The 19,565-nt window shown below is 44.9% G+C and overlaps 1 protein-coding gene across 3 annotated transcripts in view; it reads left to right on the top strand.

Annotated features, from left to right (window-relative positions):
* Positions 1 to 10,315, top strand: part of bnc1 (basonuclin zinc finger protein 1) — a 30,702-nt gene extending 20,387 nt beyond the window's left edge. For 2 of the 3 annotated variants that reach the window (XM_090222832.1, XM_090222833.1), the window contains 4 exons: positions 1,242 to 1,344; positions 2,527 to 2,762; positions 4,131 to 6,274; positions 6,606 to 10,315. In XM_090222832.1, coding sequence (XP_090078958.1) covers positions 1,242 to 1,344; positions 2,527 to 2,762; positions 4,131 to 6,274; positions 6,606 to 7,404 — 3,282 coding nt within the window. In that variant the 3' untranslated portion in view covers positions 7,405 to 10,315. Of the gene's footprint in view, positions 1 to 1,241; positions 1,345 to 2,526; positions 2,934 to 4,130; positions 6,275 to 6,605 lie in introns of all 3 variants that reach the window. The other variant, XM_090222831.1, reaches the window with a different exon arrangement.
* The last annotated feature ends 9,250 nt before the right edge of the window (positions 10,316 to 19,565 follow it).

The following is a 19,565-nucleotide window of genomic DNA, read 5'->3' as shown; positions in this document are numbered from 1 at the left end:
GGACACGACAGGACAAAGATGTCTGACTTCTACGCCATCTTGGATCTATAATGATCCTAGCATGGGGAGAACAGGGCAGGCCTGATGTAGATGATCCTAGCATGGGGAGAACAGTGCAGGCCTGATGTAGATGATCCTACCATGGGGAGAACAGGCCCGCAGCACTGCTGTGTGTTAGTGTGAGAAGCTTGCCTGATCTCTCTCACATGCACTGCTCATCCCAGGGCAGGGATGATTTATTCACAATGGGAGAACAGATGACTGCAGGCAATCTCTGTTTCTGCCGCTATACATCCAGAAGAGAGAGAGGTGTAAGGCTGTGCATTTATTAATGTACAAAAGATAACTCCCTCCCTGTGAAACATAGTGGATCTGTTTCCCTCAGCTCTAGGTGGGAAGAGAAGCTGTTTCCGTTGGTTGAGGCTGAATGTGTATTTCCCGGTAGAAGTGAGTGATAGGTAGTGTTCTCCATGTGATCAAACTGCATATTGGTTTCTTCTCCTGGTTAATCTATTGTTATACTTTCCCTTTCTCCTGAGTTCAGCTGTGTTTTATGTCAGTGTTTCTCAACTATCAACTTCTGGTTGAGAAAGAACCCCGAACAGTTCTAGTCCAGCACAGTTGATTCAACTAACTAAAGGACTTGATGATTAATTGAGTTGTTGAATCAGGTGTGCTAGTGAGGGGCTTGAACAGAAATGTGTGTTGTTAGTGGTACTTGAAAACCGAAGTTGAGTTAACACTGTTTTATTTTGTCCTTTGTGGCTCTCTAATGGAACCCAGTGTTACCTTTACTTCCTCCCCTCCAGACCTTAGTCGGGACGGCTCAGGGGAGCCTTCACTTGCTAGCTCCAAGGCCAGAGAAATGTACAGATGCTCTGGGGCAATTCCCACATTTGGGGACGTTATCTGCTGCTAATGACGAGTTAGTCTGGAATTCCGATGAAGTAGTTGACATTTATTAAACTTGTACACTATGTGAGGTAGTCTGAATGACTAAATAAAATAGCAGGCTAATGGAGCAAAAAGAGTGTGGCTCACAGTTCCCCTACATCTCCTCCACACAACAATTGCGTCAAAACAAAAGTTAACTTACTACGTTACCCACAATGCACTTCAGTGTTTTAAAGCTATACCCCTACTTTACCAACACCAGGCATTCCGATCATTCCATTTGCGAATCCTGCCTCATATGGCTTATAAATGTTTCTGGACCATCTGAACTTCTGTCTCTCTGCCAGGCGATCTGCTGCACCTTGGTGAACTGTACCTGTGATAGTTTCAAACCTGGGAAACTGAAGAAAAGACTGTGTGAGCACTGCAAGCATGGATGGGTAGCGCACGGTAAGCACAGATTCAATTGTTACTTTACTTAGTGTACATTTCTATCAGGGTGTGGGAATGGGGGTGGGTGGTAGGTGTGTCATTATTCATGTTTGTGTGTGTGGGGGGGCTGTTTTCTATATTCATGTCTGTGTGTGGGGGGGGGCTGTTTTCTATATTAATGTCTGTGTGTGTGTGTGTGGGGGGGGGGGGGGCTGTTTTCTATATTCATGTCTGTGTGTGGGGGGGGGGCTGTTTTCTATATTCATGTCTGTGTGTGGGGGGGGGCTGTTTTCTATATTCATGTCTGTGTGTGGGGGGGGGGCTGTTTTCTATATTCATGTCTGTGTGTGTGTGTGGGGGGGGGGCTGTTTTCTATATTAATGTCTGTGTGTGGGGGGGGGGCTGTTTTCTATATTCATGTCTGTGTGTGTGGGGGGGGGGCTGTTTTCTATATTAATGTCTGTGTGTGTGTGGGGGGGCTGATTTCTATATTAATGTCTGTGTGTGTGTGTGTGGGGGGGTGGGGGGGCTGTTTTCTATATTCATGTCTGTGTGTGGGGGGGGGGCTGTTTTCTATATTAATGTCTGTGTGTGTGTGGGGGGGGGGGCTGTTTTCTATATTCATGTCTGTGTGTGTGGGGGGCTGTTTTCTATATTCATGTCTGTGTGTGGGGGGGGCTGTTTTCTATATTCATGTCTGTGTGTGTGGGGGGGGCTGTTTTCTATATTCATGTCTGTGTGTGTGGGGGGGCTGTTTTCTATATTAATGTCTGTGTGTGTGGGGGGGCTGTTTTCTATATTAATGTCTGTGTGTGTGTGTGGGGGCTGTTTTCTATATTCATGTCTGTGTGTGTGTGGGGGGGCTGTTTTCTATATTCATGTTTGTGTGTGTGGGGGGGCTGTTTTCTATATTAATGTCTGTGTGTGTGGGGGGGGGGGCTGTTTTCTATATTCATGTCTGTGTGTGTGGGGGGGGGCTGTTTTCTATATTCATGTCTGTGTGTGGGGGGGGGCTGTTTTCTATATTAATGTCAGTGTGTGTGGGGGGGGGGGATGTTTTCTATATTCATGTCTGTGTGTGTGTGTGTGTGTGGGGGGGTGGGGGGGCTGTTTTCTATATTCATGTCTGTGTGTGTGTGGGTTCGCCTGTGTTTTCTCGACTCACTCCTGTGCGTCCTCCACCCCTCCGTCTTCCTGCAGCTCTGAGCAAGCTGAAGCTGCACCACATGTACCAGGGCAGCCAGGTGGAGATCGTCCACTCTAACGTGGTCTTTGACATCTGCAGCCTGATGCTCTACGGGACCCAGGCAATCCCAGTCAGACTAAAGATCCTGCTGGACAGGCTGTTCAGTGTCCTGAAACAAGAGGAGGTCATCCAGATCCTCAACGCATTGGACTGGACCCTACAGGACTACATCCGAGGATACGTCCTACAGGTGGGGGGGGGCTCTTCTTCTTACTTTAGGACAAGGAGAGGGGAGAGAAAGGAGGACAGAAGAGAGGAGGAGAGAGAGGAACACAGGAGAGAGGGGGAGAAACAAAGATTCTCTATAGGAACGCTCCTCTTCTCCTCATCCTCCTCTCTGGAGGTCTCCGGACTGATGGAGGTGAGATTTGTAAATATTATTTAGTTCCACGATTTCCCTCTCAAACTTGAGCTAGGCTGAACCACCCGGCACACAGTCAGTGTCAGCCAACCGCTGCTCACTTCGATTAGTCCGTCATCAACTATTCAGCTTTCTCTCTGCATTTAATGTTAGCTCCTCTAATGGTGAACACAGAGTCAGAATCCTCGACAGGCAGAGCCAAGCGAATGCTGTGTGATGAAATATTGATCATGGTTACTGTATGAAGAGGCCGCGGTCTGACTTTCACAGACACCACAACTCCTATGTAATTACTACTGGGCCGGGTGGAGGAACCTCATTCTCCTCTCTCCTTCCTCTCTGATCTCACTCCACCCTGACGTGCGTGTGTGTGTGCGTGCGTGTGCATTTGTGTGTGTGTGTGTGTGTGTGTGTGTGTATTCATTAATTTGTATGTATGTGTGTGCACATGTCCTCTCTGATGCTGATGGATAGAGGGAAAATCCACGTGACTTAAATGAAGAGAAATGACAGGCAAGATGAAAGGCAGCGCTGTAATGAGGGCTCCCTCCTCTCTGCATTAACTTTACAACTGAACCCTTTATTAAGACGCTCTGGGGTGAAGTTCCCCTAACTACAGATCTAGGATCAACTTCCCCTCCCCCAATCCTCACCTTAGCCATTAGTGGGGAAAATGCTCATTTGACCCAAGATCTGTGTCTAAGGGCAAGTTCACCCTACACCTATTTAGACACAGTCAGTCTGTGTTTTAGATGACTTCATAGCGTCCTTGGTGTGTGAATATACAGGAATAGAGCTTAATACAGATGTATAATGCTAATGATGAAATGCTCTCTCTCTTTCTCTGCATATCAATCGCTTTCTCGCTCTCTCACTCTCCTTTCCCCCCTCCCCCGCTCACCACCCACCCCCTCTCCTTTCCTCCCTCTCCCCCATCTCCCTCCCCCACACCCTCCTTTCCTCCCCCTCCCCGCTCACCACCCACCCCCTCTCCTTTCCTCCCTCTCCCCCATCTCCCTCCCCCACACCCTCCTTTCCTCCCCCTCCCCGCTCTCCACCCACCCCCTCTCCTTTTCTCCCTCTCCCCCATCTCCCTCCCCCACACCCTCCTTTCCTCCCCGCTCCCCCCCTCCCTCCCTCACACCCTCCTTTCCTCCCCCTCCCCTCTCCCCCCTCCCTCCCTCACACCCTCTCCAGGACATAGCAGGGAAGGTGTTGGACCGCTGGGCCATCATGACGTTCGAGGAGGAGATTGCTACGCTGCAGCAGTTCCTCCGCTTCGGTGAGACCAAGTCCATTGTGGAGCTGATGGCCCTGCAGGACAAGGAGGGCCAGGCCGTGCTGGTCCCCAGCACCCGCACCAACTCAGACATCCGCACCTTCATCGAGCGCAGCACCCCGCGCACTGCCACCACCAACAACATCCTGACCCCCAAGGTGGAGAAACTGAGCTCGTCCAAAGCGCACCACTTTGAGAACTTTATTAATAGTATGGCGTTTATGCTACCATTTCAATTGTTGGGCTCCGTGCCAGCGCCTCTCCTGGGGTCGCCACTGGGGGCGCTGCAGCAGCAAGGGGGGCAGATGGAGCAGGGGCAGAGACGGGGGGACGAGAACCCCAACGCCCTCCCCCTCCCCGGGCCGCCTCCCACCGAGAACAGCCTGGTGGGCTCTAGCTCCGCCTCATTCACCTCTGACCTGGACAGGGGTGGAGACAACCCTATGGACGGCCTCTCGGCCACACCCAAGATGGAGGCTGAGGACTTCCCCACCAGTGACAACTACTCGGACGGCCGCTCCACACCCTGCACACCCTCCATGATGAACTCTGACTTTACCCAGATGTCCCCGGATAGCAAGCTCCAACAATCCATGGACCGGAACGGGGGAGGCGGGGGAGGAAGCCTCAAGAAGGGCCGTGTGTACTGCAGTGCGTGCGACAAGACTTTCTACGACAAGGGCACACTGAAAATCCACTACAACGCTGTGCACCTGAAGATCAAGCACAAGTGCACCATCGACGGCTGCAACATGGTGTTCAGCTCGCTGCGCAGCCGCAACCGCCACAGTGCCAACCCCAACCCGCGCCTGCACATGCCCATGAACCGCAACAACCGCGACAAGGACCTGCGAGGCGGCGGGAGCCTTTCGGCCGACGAAGACTCCGAGGCAAGCGACAAACCGCGGTCTGAATACCCCCACTCATCCATCCCGGTGTCCCTGACCTCGTCCCCCGACAGCCAGAAGTCAGTTGCCAGCTACATGGTGAGTCATGTGGACTCCACCACCAGCAGCACCAAGCTGCACCACAGCAGCTCCTTCCCCAGCATGGGGCACCTGGGCCACGGCATCCTCTTCCCCAACCTGAAGACAGTGCAGCCTGTGCTGCCTTTCTACCGGAGCCTGGTGACCCCTGCCGAGCTGGCCAACAGCCCCGGCCAACACCTCCCCTCCCTCACTGTCCTCTCCTCCTCGCTTCCCCTCAAATCTACCTCCATCACCGCCCCAGACGCCTGCGGTGCCATCATTGACCCTGTGCCCAAGAAGAAGTCGCGGAAGTCGAGCATGCCCATCAAGATCGAGAAGGAAGCGGTAGAGAGGGAGGGAAGGATGGGGGAGGACAGCGGTTCAGAGGACATGAGCCCTATACAGGGCAGGGACAAGGAGGAGTGTGAGAGAGGGGTAGGAGGAGGAGGGGATTTGTGTACGAGACAGATGGGTGTAGAGAGGGAGAGGGAAAGAGAGGAGAGAGGAGTCATTCTAGCTGGAGAGAGAGGGGAGAGGGAGGAGGTGAAGCGGCCAAGGTCCCACAGCCCGGAGAGAGATGTGTGTGGAGGCAGGGAACAAGAGGAGGATGAAGAAGAAAAAGAAGAGGGATCCCGGCAGGCAGAGACAGGTATGATCACCTGCGCCTCATCCCCCTATGATGGAAAACTCAACCACAGAGAGAACCACAGCCTCTCTCTGAGCAGAGACCACACAGAGACAGAGGGAGAGGAGGGCGACCAACCAACCTCCCGGCATCAAGACAAGCCGTGCGACGACATGGACCACCGACTGACCAACGGCGGTGTGTTCAGACTAGGCGACAGAGGGAAGGATGAACCAGAGGGCTGTATGGAAGACTACACCAACTCTAGCCTCCTGCAGTCTCGTATGGACTCTCATGAGGGGCCACTGGACAGGGATGACCTTCCACACCACTGTGAGATCTGCAGCAAGACGTTCAACAACCAGTACAGTGTGAAGATGCACTACCGCAACGTGCACCTGAAGGAGATGCACATGTGCACGGTGGCTGGCTGCAACGCTGCCTTCCCCTCCCGCAGGAGCAGAGACAGGTGAGAGAGAACAAACACACATCAGTCAGTTAATAGTCTGTCATTTAGTTGTATAGTCTGTCAGCGATTTATGAAAGGGATTTGTCATTCTCTAGCATAATATAGGATATTTAAGCATACGATGTCAGAGGTTCTGTTGAAGTGTTATGGTTAGTATGTCTTTTCAGATGATCTAATAAAACCACACCAAACTGGCAGCAACCACATATACGTCAGTTACAGACTTATTTAACAGAGATGAATAGTCAATTAAAGATAGAACAATTGCTAAAGGTACCTTTGAAAAAACGCCAACCAAGGAACAACCTTTCCTACATTTTGTGTCTTTCAGGCACAGCTCCAACCTCAACCTCCACCACAAGCTGTTGACCAAAGACCTGTATAGCCCATCACCCCGCTCCCTCTACTCCCCAGCCTCCCTCTGCAGGGACAAAGACCCTGTCAGCCTGGACTACCGCCAGGACCTGAGAGACCTCCAGAGGGATAGAGAGCTCCAGAGAGACACAGGCAGCCAGACGTCCGTCATCTTCAGAGGACACAACCGCATGGGCCTGGTCTTCCCCATGAGCAAGATGGCCGACGAAAGGACAGGGGAGAATGCAGGAGAGGAACTGGAAGGAGGAGGAGGGGTGGAGGAGGGGGCGGTACTGGACCTAAGTACGTCATCGTCTGTACCTCCTCGTGGGGGCGGCAGCGCCCCTTCCTCCTGGGACTCGGATGGGGCAGGCAGCGAGGAAGGGGAGGGGCTAGAGGAGGAGCCTCTGCCGATGGAGGAAGACAGCGATGGGGAAAGCTGCGACGGGATTGGTCTAGGAGTCCCCGTTGGGGAAGGATTAAGTTTGGGCGGGGACAGGACCCTGGGCTGTGGGGGGGGAGGACAGATGGGGCCGCAGGGGGGCGGAGGTGGCTCACCCATTACCTGCCACGTGTGCCAGAAGGTATACAGCAACAAGGGGACTTTCAGAGCCCACTACAAGACTGTCCACCTGCGCCTGCTGCACAAGTGTAAAGTCCCAGGCTGCGACACCACGTTCTCGTCAGTACGGAGCCGCAATAGACACAGCCAGAACCCCAACCTGCACCGCAACCTGACTGGCAGTGGCGGCGGCACCACTCTAGACCAGGAGTAGGGCCTTGCCCGAGCTTCAGCTCACACAGACCCTGATTCACTCTCACTGTAATCTTTAGTCTTTGTTTATTTGACACCAGCACAGGCTAGCAGGCTAACAGGTTAGCACTTTTTGAAAAAAAATCCATTGTTTTTTAGGGGGCAATGTCTGTAGTGAGCTTGGGATTGTAGAATCCAGCTGTATTTTTCTTTGTTATGGCAGATTGTATCTGCTTTTTTTGTGCAAATGTTACAGGACAGTATATCTCCCTGAATGTTGAGTGGATTTCTCCAGGTATATCAAGTTCAGCAACCTGAAATTGTTCTGAGGTACACATGAAGACCTTCTGCATTCCATTCCTTGGACACTCATTTTCAACTAATTATGTTTCCTTTCCCCTGCCAACATTTTTTAAATATGTTATTTTAAATTGATATTTATTGATGGTACATGTAGAAAAACAACAATTTATTTTGGACACGAAATTGACAAGTCATTTTCCCATCATTCATTTTTGTCTTGATTTAAAACACTTAAAAATCATGCATCATCTTTTAAAACGTTGTGCATCTCAACCCCTCTCTCTAGCTCTTTTATTTCTATGCACTAATTCTAAATAGTTTGCCTTACAGTCTAGTATAATTTACTCGCATCCAGTTTAGGATCACCTGCCAGTTTCTAAATCACATACTGTTCAAGTGACACTTATCTCCAGTCATCAACAGTGGTGGAAAAAGTAAAGATACCTTCATAGAAAATGACTCGAGTGAGTCACCCAAATACTACTTGAGTAAAAGTATTTGGTTTTAAATATACTTAAATATCAAAAGTAAATGTAAAAGTATAAATAATTTCAAATTCTTTATATTAAGCAAACCAGGGGTCACCATTTGTTTTTAAAATGTACGGATAGCCAGGGGCACACTCCAAAGCTCAGACATAACTTGCAAACTAAGCATTTGTGTTTAGAGAGTCCGCCAGATCAGAGGCAGTAGGGATGACCAGGGATGTTCTCTTGATAAGTGCGTGAATTGGACCATTTTCCTGTCCTGCTAAGCATTCAAAATTGAACAAGTACTTTTGGGTGTCAGGGAAAATGTATGGAGTAAAAAGTACATTTTTTTTTCTTTAGGAATGTAGTGAATTAAAAGTAAAAGTTGTCAAAAATATAAATAGTAAGGTACAGATCCCCCCCCCCCCCCCCCCCAAAAGAAAACTACTTAAGTAGTACTTTAAAGTATTTTTACGTAAGTACTTTACACCACTGGTTATCAACTATAACAAGTTAAATATTTTCGGTGTTCTTCTTGGTAGTTATCGTCGACTTTCCCTGTGAGTTTACACGTATCGTTCCAATCAAAAGCGTCTGTAACATTCTAGAGGTGTGGCGTACGTTCGTTTCTTTGGACTGTGGTCTGTAAAGATCTTTGTTTAAAAAAAAAGTTTTCTAAGTATTGTGAACTTGATGGATATAAGTTATTGTTTGATGTTGTATGTGTGGTTCTGTTCCTCTCCTATCGTTGCTGTTTCTGGATGTTGCATTATGCTAGCGTGATAACGTTGACCAAAGATTTCTCAGTCCCGAGGTGCAAACGAATCCAACCGCCTCATGCAGTACAGTGTCCCTATTAGGATAGCCTCAGTGTTGGGCCGAGATTGAGGCTGTCCTAATATGGACACCGTATATTTGAGGCTTGCAGTATTAAAACAGCCTTCTCTTGACGCTCTTATCTGAAAATGCATCACAGAAAAGTCAGTATTCAGACTTGGGCTCTTAAAAAGCTATTACAACTCTTGGAAGAAAACATTTATTGGAAGAACTTTTATATATTTTCATGGTCTTTTGTACTAAAATCTGCTCACATCTTGTGCACTAGAGTGGGTGAGGGCATCATTCTAGACATACAGACAGACAGACGGTCATTGTCTCCAAGAGTTGGATCATATGATATTGTACTGTGAACAAGTCAAACACTGAGAAAAACAAAACCTAACTGAAAGATAAGTAGCCAGGGCCCAATGTCCACACACCCTTCAAAACATATGGTACCTAAATAATTATTGAATTGTATATTTTGTGAATAGAGTCATTTGTAATCTAAAAATAAAAAAAACACATAATGTATCAAATATGCTAATTCTACTAGACTCATTCTGCATCCTAAGAGATGTTTATTGGGAGGAAAAAGATGTCCAAAGTTACGTTCTTGTATTATTTCACAATAGATTTTTGGTTTAGGTATTCTGCATATACACCAAGTGTACAAACATTAAAAAACCTTCCTAATATTGAGTTTCACCCCCCTCATTTGCCCTCAGAACAGCCTCAATCTGTCGGGCATGGACTCTACAAGGTGTCAAGCATTCCACATGGATGCTGGCCCATGTTGGCTCCAATACTTACCACAGTTGTGTCAAGTTGGCTGGATGTCCTTCGGGGTGTTGACCCTTCTTGATACACACGGGAAACTGTTGAGCGTGAAAAACCCATCAGCATGGAGTTCTTGACACTCAAACCGGTGCGCTTGGCACATACCACCATACACTGCTCAAAGGCACTTAAATGTTTTGTCTCGCCTATTCACCCTCTGAATGGCACATATAGACAACCTATGTCTCGAGACAATCGATTGTCTCAAGGCTTAAAAATCCTTCTTTATCCTGTCTCCTCCCCTTCATCTACACTGATTTAAAATGGATTTAACAAGTGACATCAATAAGGGATCATAGCTTTCACCTCGATTCACCTGGTTAGTCTGTCATAATGTTTTGTACACTCAGTGTATATTTGACCTTATGTATTTAATTACATTGAACTAGATAAAATATACATTTCTTTGTGAAGTTGTATGGATTTGTAAAAATAAACCATGTGTTTTTTGATTTAATGTTACAATATTCGTTCCTACTCAATAAAAAGCCATATCTGTTAGCACGCTTTGGTCTCATTTCATATATAATATTTATCTATTTCGTTTTCTTAAAGTAAATAATATCATACGATTAGCCACCTGTAACAAAATATGAATCTGCTTTATACACAATATTTTCAGTGCCAATATCTAGTAATATTAACACACAGTTATTACATTGTCTTCTCTTTGTGGTGCTGGTTAAAAAACACTACTTCATCCTCAATTTTATAAAAGCTACATTTACAGGAGTAATTGTTTTATACATAACTACATAATAGAAATGACTGCATAGTAGAATCATGTTCAGTAGGCAAGAAACAGAAAACGCTTTGAAAAGGTACAAATGAAATTACTGTTCTTGTTGGACCTCTTCTGTTTCAAAGCGTTTTCTCCCGTTTTGTGCCCCGTCTATCTCCTAAGGCCTACTAGTGTTCCATACCAGGTAGAACACTGAATGTGCCCCAAATAGCATTCTTTTCCCTACATAGTGCACTACTTTGAGCAGAGCCCTATGTGTCCTGCTCAAAAGTAGTGCACTATATAGGGAATAGAGTGACATTTGGGACATAATGGCACTAATTTGTTCTTAACTGACTTGCCTAGTTAAATAAAAGGTCAAATAAAAAAATAATCACTGTTGTGAGGTCACCGTGCAGTGTGTTGTTATTGATTGAGGGGTCTTCACTAGTTACAACAGCCACAAAGTCATAAACCACGCCCATTTCTACAATTGATCTTCTTAAAATGGGATTTTTAACCTAACCTTAACTCGGGGTGGCAGGTAGCCATTGTCAGAGGCTGTAGACAGAAATGGACCAGCGATGGTAGGAGTAGTTCTGGTGGTAGGAGTAATAGAACTGCCAAAGGGGGAGGAGTTGCAGTCTACTACAGAGATAGCCTGCAAAGTAATGTCATACTTTCCAAGTCCATACCCAAACCGTTCGAACTACTAATTTTAAAAATTACTCTCTCCAGAAATAAGTCTCTCACTGTTGCCGCCTGCTACCGACCCCACTCAGCTCCCAGCTGTGCTCTGGACATCATTTGTGAATTGATCGCCCCCCATCTAGCTTCAGAGTTTGCTCTGTTAGGTGACCTAAACTGGGATATGCTTAACACCCCCCGGCAGTCCTACAATCTAAGCTAGATGCCCTCAATCTCACACAAATCATCAAGGAACCCACCAGGTACAACCCTTATTCTGTAAACAAGGGCACCCTCATAGACGTCATCCTGACCAACTGGCCCTCCAAATACACCTCCGCTGTCTTCAACCAGGATCTCAGCGATCACTGCCTTATTGCCTGTATCCGCTACGGATCCGCAGTCAAACGACCACCCCTCATCACTGTCAAACGCTCCCTAAAACACTTCTGTGAGCACGCCTTTCTAATGGACATGGCCCGGGTATCCTGGAAGGATATTGACCTCATCCCATCAGTTGAGGATGCCTGGTCATTCTTTAAATGTAACTTCCTCACCATTTTAGATAAGCATGCTCCGTTCAAAAAATGCAGAACTAAGAACAGATATAGCCCTTGGTTCACTCCAGACCTGACTGCCCTCGACCAGCACAAAAACATCCTGTGGCGGACTGCAATAGCATCGAATAGTCCCCGCGATATGCAACTGTTCAGGGAAGTCAGGAACCAATACACGCAGTCAGTCAGGAAAGCAAAGGCCAGCTTCTTCAGGCAGAAATTTGCATCCTGTAGCTCTAACTCCAAAAAGTTCTGGGACACTGTGAAGTCCATGGAGAACAAGAGCACCTCCTCCCAGCTGCCCACTGCACTGAGGCTAGGTAACACGGTCACCACCGATAAATCCATGATTATCGAAAACTTCAACAAGCATTTCTCAACGGCTGGCCATGCCTTCCTCCTGGCTACTCCAACCTCGGCCAAACCAGTACTGTGCAGCCGTCTTCATCGACCTTGCCAAGGTTTTCGACTCTGTCAATCACCATATTCTTATCGGCAGACTCAGTAGCCTCGGTTTTTCTGATGACTGCCTTGCCTGGTTCACCAACTACTTTGCAGACAGAGTTCAGTGTGTCAAATCGGAGGGCATGCTGTCCGGTCCTCTGGCAGTCTCTATGGGGGTGCCACAGGGTTCAATTCTCGGGCCGACTCTTTTCTCTGTATATATCAATGATGTTGCTCTTGCTGCGGGCGATTCCCTGATCCACCTCTACGCAGACGACACCATTCTGTATACTTCCGGCCCGTCCTTGGACACTGTGCTATCTAACCTCCAAACGAGCTTCAATGCCATACAACACTCCTTCCGTGGCCTCCAACTGCTCTTAAACGCTAGTAAAACCAAATGCATGCTTTTCAACCGTTCACTGCCTGCACCCGCACGCTCGACTAGCATCACCACCCTGGATGGTTCTGACCTAGAATATGTGGACATCTATAAGTACCTAGGTGTCTGGCTAGACTGTAAACTCTCATTCCAGACTCATATCAAACATCTCCAATCTAAAATCAAATCTAGAGTCGGCTTTCTATTCCGCAACAAAGCCTCCTTCACTCACGCCGCCAAACTTACCCTAGTAAAACTGACTATCCTACCGATCCTATACCACCCACCACTGCGACCTGTAGGCCCTCGCTACATATTCATCGCCAGAACCACTGGCTCCAGGTCATCTACAAGTCCATGCTAGGTAAAGCTCCGCCTTATCTCAGTTCACTGGTCACGATGGCAACACCCACCCGTAGCACGCGCTCCAGCAGGTGTATCTTACTGATCATCCCTAAAGCCAACACCTAATTTGGCCGCATTTCGTTCCAGTTCTCTGCTGCCTGTGACTGGAACGAATTGCAAAAATCGCTGAAGTTGGAGACTTTTATCTCCCTCACCAATTTCAAACATCTGCTATCTGAGCAGCTAACCGATCGCTGCAGCTGTACATAGTCTATCGGAAAATAGCACACCCAATTTTACCTACCTCATCCCCATACTGTTTTTATTTATTTACTTTTCTGCTCTTTTGCACACCAATATCTCTACCTGTACATGACCATTTGATCATTTATCACTCCAGTGTTAATCTGCAAAATTGTAATTATTTGCCTACCTCCTCATGCCTTTTGCACACAATGTATATAGACTCTCTTTTTTTTCTACTCTTTTTTTTCTACTGTGTTATTGACTTGTTAATTGTTTACTCCATGTGTAACTCTGTGTTGTTGTCTGTGTCACACTGCTTTGCTTAATCTTGGCCAGGTCGCAGTTGCAAATGAGAACTTGTTCTCAACTAGCCTACCTGGTTAAATAAAGGTGAAATAAAAATAAAATAAAAAAGAATAGTCCTGGTGGTAGGAATGGTTCTGATGGTAGGAGTTGTTCTGATGGTAGGAGTAGTTCTGGCGGTAGGAGTATTTCTGATGGTAGGAGTAGTTCTGATGGTAGGAATAGTGCTGATTGTAGGAGTAGTTCCGGTGGTAAGAGTAGTTGTGGTGGTAGGAGTAGTTAGTTCTGGTGAGTAGTTCTGGTGGTAGGCGTAGTTTAGGTGGTAGGAGTAGTTCCGGTGGTAGGAGTAGTTCTGGTGGTAGGAGTAGTTAGTTCTGGTGAGTAGTTCTGGTGGTAAGTGTAGTTTAGGTGGTAGGAGTAGTTAGTTCTGGTGAGTAGTTCTGGTGGTAAGCGTAGTTTAGGTGGTAGGAGTAGTTCTGGTGAGTAGTTCTGATTGTAGGAGTAGTTCTGGTGGTAGGAGTAGTTCTGGTGGTAGGAGTAGTTAGTTCTGGTGAGTAGTTCTGGTGGTAGGCGAAGTTTAGGTGGTAGGAGTAGTTCTGTTGAGTAGTTCTGATTGTAGGAGTAGTTCTGGTGGTAGGAGTAGTTCTGATTGTAGGAGTAGTTCTGGTGGTAGGAGTAGTTATGGTGGTAGGAGTAGTTCCGGTACGTCCACACCCCCAGGTGAGGAGGATGAATCTGTTGCGTAACGAAACAAAGTGTACGTTAAAACTAATGCTGCAAAACAGAGGATGAAAGCGCTGATTGCGTAACTTTTCATTTTCAGTCAACCCACAGCTTCCATTTACATGTTTTACACAGAGCTGGCCATTACCACTTGGCTGCTGCTGAAAAGCCCAGTTCCGACAAGTGCCTCGATCCTTTATTGCTGGTGTGGGAATGTAGTACCACTCAAAGGGGGTGCGACGGTTATTTCTGTCCCCTCAGTGCACTGTATGTAGGCGACACTAACCATAGAAAACCTTGTAGGAGGTGGATCACTTGTTCATTTCACTCCACACACTGTTCACAGCAGAATTTAAACATTTGTATCCAACTTGTTAAGTGGTGATGGAGTAATATTTGTTGGCTACATAGCCTGAGGAGGAATCTTTGTTTCTGGTATCCTGTGTTCCCAACTGGTGGGATGTAACCCACTGGTGGATCGCAGCCAATTCCTACTGAGTCGCAAGCGAAGGTTAGGCGGTATAGCTAGAAACATTGTTCTGTTTATCTTGAGGTTGGAATGAAAATTGTGCATCAGCTTCAGGTGATGAATCATGGCACAAAATAAGTTTAGGAACAACTGCAGCAGAAACCATATCCACAAAGAGAAGTATGTTCCCAAATAATGATTTATTAGAAGAAAAAAGGTTAATAGTATGCATGACTGACAACTACAGATAACTGTTGTTTACCAAATCAACATATTTTTTTCTACATTAGATTCATAGGAGGTTGGTGGCATCTTAATTGGGGAGGACAGGCTCGTGGTAATGGCTGGAGTGGAATAAGTGGAAAGGTATCAAATACATCACGTGGTTTCTATGTTCCGGACAGTATTACGAGCCGTTCAGCAGCCTCCTGTGATTAGATTCTATTCTTCTCCCTTCTCTCTTCAGCTCTATAGCCTACTACACCACTATGAGTCCAACCACTGTAACAACAGACCCTCATGAGCACTGCTGCTGCTTTTGAGCCTCACATGTTCCAGAGAGGGGGGGGGGGGATTTTCTGGGGGCACTGACATTAGATCCCACCTCACAGTCTTGGGCTATGGAGGAGTGCAGGGAGAAGGGGAGACGGGAGGTGGAGGAGGGAAGGGAGAGTGGGAGGAAGGCAGGGAGAGGGGGAGAAAGGAGGAGGGTAAGGCAGAGGGTAAAATTGATTGTCCACAGGGGCTTGGGAAGCTGTTGAATATGAGGGGTATTACCGCCCCGGCACTGCAGCCAGATGGACAGCAGATGACTTTTGTTCCGACTAATACTCTAGTCTGGGGAGGCGTGGGGAGACAGGAAGAAGGAACATTTTGGAGTGCTGGACAACTTACATCACCCACTCTGTCTCAGGGATAGCACCATATTCTCTGTCCTCTATTCAAGGCCTACAGCAGAACAGTGAGAGTAAAAAGACAACAATTCAATGTCAGACATTGATAGTGTTTTTAGATAAGGGATTCTAAAACTTGTGTATTAGGAGTAAGTAGGCCAATATTGTATGTAGCAAATAAAAACATGTAATGCCAAAAAAAATATTTAAAAAAATGAATGTAACCTTTTTAGTATATTTGAAAGGGGTAGGGGGTAAAAAACATGGCACATTTTGACCACTAAAAACACAGTTTGAGATATTTCCACACTATGAGATTGGAATAATACTGTGAAATTTTGAAAATTATGAAAATTCCCTGGTTGTGTAAGAAATGAAATGTCAGCATGTTTTGGTGGGATGGTGTTTTGACCTGCCTGGTGACATCACCAGGTGGTAAATTAGTTAATAGACCAGCAATGAAGACAGTTCCAAACATCTCTGCCAATAACAGCTGGTTTTCAGTTTTCCCCTCCCCACTCAGACCACTCCCAGACAGTCCTAGCTAAATTCTTGCTTGAGAAATGGCTCTTTCCTAAGAAGCTATTTTTGTTTATTTTTGAAATAATTTTAATTGAAGACAATCACAGTAAGGTACTTAATTGTTACCCAGAAATGATTTGATACCTTTAACAACTCCATAAGGTTTAGCACCAACCTAGTTTGAATTGCAAATCGTGGATGAAAAGCAACCCCACTTCCCACCCTTCCCAGTTTGCCAGTTATGCACTAATATGTATAAAAGGGGGTATAGCTGTGAAAAACAAAACAAATAACGATCTGTTTGAATAGAGGTCATATAGTAATAACCTTTTTTTTAAGGTAAAATACTGTCTTCTTTGTGAAAATGGCTTTACAATGATAATCACCAAATGACATAATGTTCTATTATTTTTTATAATGACAACCCTTATCAGACTGTCACTATAGAGGTCCTATAATTCTATGTATTATTATGTAACAACACCTGATCCAAATGTTAACACGTATTTTGAGGAAAATCATTTTCAACCCAAACTGATTAAAACACCTTTGAAGTTATTTTCTTTATTTTTATCTTTTATTATTTCCACTTTCCAGTATGATAACCTTAACCAGTTTATAGCCTACCAAGAGCCTTCCCAAAATACTTTACTAATTTAAGTCTTCATATATGTACCATACACAACATGGAACTAATTATTTGATTAAATCATCAAGTATAAACCATGAAAAAAAATATTGAACGTGATACACCGTACATGTGTGAGGCTTAATGTGATAATTATACTGAAGAAAAATATAAACGCAACATGTAAAGTGTTGGTCCCATGTTTCATGAGCTGAAATAAAAGACTCCAGAAATGTTCCATACGCACAAAAATATTATTTCTCTATATTTTTGTGCACAAATTTGTTTACATCCCTGTTAGTGAGCATTTCTCCTTCACCAAGATAATCCATCCACATGACAGGTGTGGCGTATCAAGAAGATGATTAAACAGCATGATCGTCTGAGACAGCTGATGAATCTGAGGAGTATTTCTGTCTGTAATAAAGCCCTTTTGTGGGGAAGAACTCATTCTGACTGGCTGGGCCCCTACCCAGTCATGTGTAATTCATAGATTAGGGCCTAATGAATTGATTTATGAACGATTACTCTGTAAAATTGTGGAAATTGTTGCATGTTGCGTAAATATTTGGAGCTGTTTTCACAGTCATAGTTTACACCTAGTTTATGGACTAAACAACACTTCCAGGGTTGGTCCAGGATTATGCCAGAGAGGAAGAGGAGACATGAGAGGTTTTACTCTTCCCAAAATCTGTCCACGAAAAATAAACCCACAAAATGAGAAATTTTTGTATGTGGGGTCAATGAGAGAGTGACGAATTTGGTTAAAAGAAAATATAATATTTAGCTATGTATGGCTTATTTGATCAAATATACGTTTTGTTATGGTTAGGTTGTTACGAGGAAAGCACTGATATAAGTTGACGCACGTGGCATTTCGGCAACTTTAAAAAAAACAACTATATCAAAATTGTGCCTGTTGTCATAGAGATAGATAGAGGATTCATCATTGATATAACTTGTTTTAACATGGCCATTACCATTTAGGGCTTCGAACATTTTGAATTAGTCAAATGGGTGGGGATTCCTATGAGTTGGGCGCAATCAGCAAATGAAGAAGAAGAAACCTGAGTACTATAAAATCAAGACAGCCCATTCTTTCACAGACGCTATAATGGCACAGATACAAAGATGAGTCCTCTATCTCTCAATTCAATTCAAGGGGCTTTATTGGCATGGGAAACATATGTTAACATTGCCAAAGCAAGTGAAGTAGATAATATACACAAGTGAAATAAACAATAAAAATTAACAGTAAACATTACACTCAGAAGTTACAAAAGAATAAAGACATTACAAATGTCATATTATATATATATATATATATATATATATATATATATATATATATATATATATATATATATATATATATATATACACACACACAGTGTTGTAACGATGTACAAATGGTTAAAGTACAAAAGGGAAAATAAATAAGCATAAATATGGGTTGTATTTACAATGGTGTTTGTTCTTCACTGGTTGACCTTTTCTTGAAGCAACAGGTCACAAATCTTGCTGCTGTGATGGCACACTGTGGTATTTCACTGCGGGAGTTTATCAAAATCGGGTTTGTTTTTGAATTCTTTATGGATCTGTGTAATCTGAGAGAAATATGTGTCTCTAATATGGTCATTCATTGGGCAGGAGGTTAGGAAGTGCAGCTCAGTTTCCTCTATCTCTATTGACTGTATCACGTATCTGCCCTCTCATTGGCTAGAATGGTCCCACCAGATCTCGCCTCCTGCCTACATGCCTACCATATTTGAGGATATGTATTTCCATTGTTAGAATGGTCAATCAACTATCTTGTCAATATAATAGACAATCTTTGACTGTGCTTAGTCTGTGTCCTGGAACCGCGCCGTTATCATTTGGGCGGCATTCAGTACAAAAAAACGGAGTGCAACGTTCAATTAAACGGAAACGTTACTGTTCTGTATGGCCAGTTAAAAAAACGAGTGGTTGGGTTGTGGGTTCAAAATGCACCGCTGCCCTTTAAATAGTCATACGTCACTCATTGTTTCCAGCCACACTCCGATACACTCACCAAACTGATTAAATATACCTCAACGTCTGTTCAAGAAAGTTGACCAACGATTTGGGGAAACGTGTCGTTCAGTACAAACCGTCACGCAACGTAGTAAATGTTGAATCGAACTGAAACACTCCTGGAAACTGCCCTGGCTGTCCATGAGGGTTTGGTTCTCTGGCATTGCTTAGGTTTTACTACCATCTGCTGGTTGAAACATATATGCACATGATTCAGATTTTCCTCTTGAGTTTGAACATGAATTTATGTGACCTTGGATTGTAGTGAACATCTTTCGATGAGTGTGACTTCCTCTCTTAATCTTTATATGGCTAGATGTACATGTCCCTTCCCCATTAAACACAACATATGTGGACATATGTTATAGTTCATTGTAAACTCTACATATGAACCCTTTTCTTTATAACACTTAAACCATTCAGAATAGGCCTAAATCCGAAGCACAACATATGCTTTAACCAAAAACCCAGCCTAAACACAGGATCATATTAATCTGGAATAAAACAAATAAAAACAGGCCCCTGAATCAGATAAATGCAATCAATATCTGTTAAAATAGGCTATACAGAAGTTGCTGGCTAAATGTGAACCTTCAATTTTGGCTTTAGTATTGTCTGCATGGTTCATTAACTCATAAAATCTGAATATTTATGCTAACAGTAGAGCCCCACAGTGGAGATGTCATAATACCCATAAAGCATAGCGGTCAAACAGGGAAATGGATCCAATCGTTTTTCCACCATTCATTTTTTGCATAGGGGATGTTAGAAACACT

This window comes from Oncorhynchus mykiss, chromosome 26, assembly GCF_057628025.1.
Source record: "Oncorhynchus mykiss isolate SJ-2025 chromosome 26, ASM5762802v1, whole genome shotgun sequence".
Classification (NCBI taxonomy): domain Eukaryota; kingdom Metazoa; phylum Chordata; class Actinopteri; order Salmoniformes; family Salmonidae; genus Oncorhynchus; species Oncorhynchus mykiss.
The sequence above is the reverse complement of the archived record's forward strand: the minus strand, read 5'-3'. Positions and strand labels throughout refer to the sequence as shown.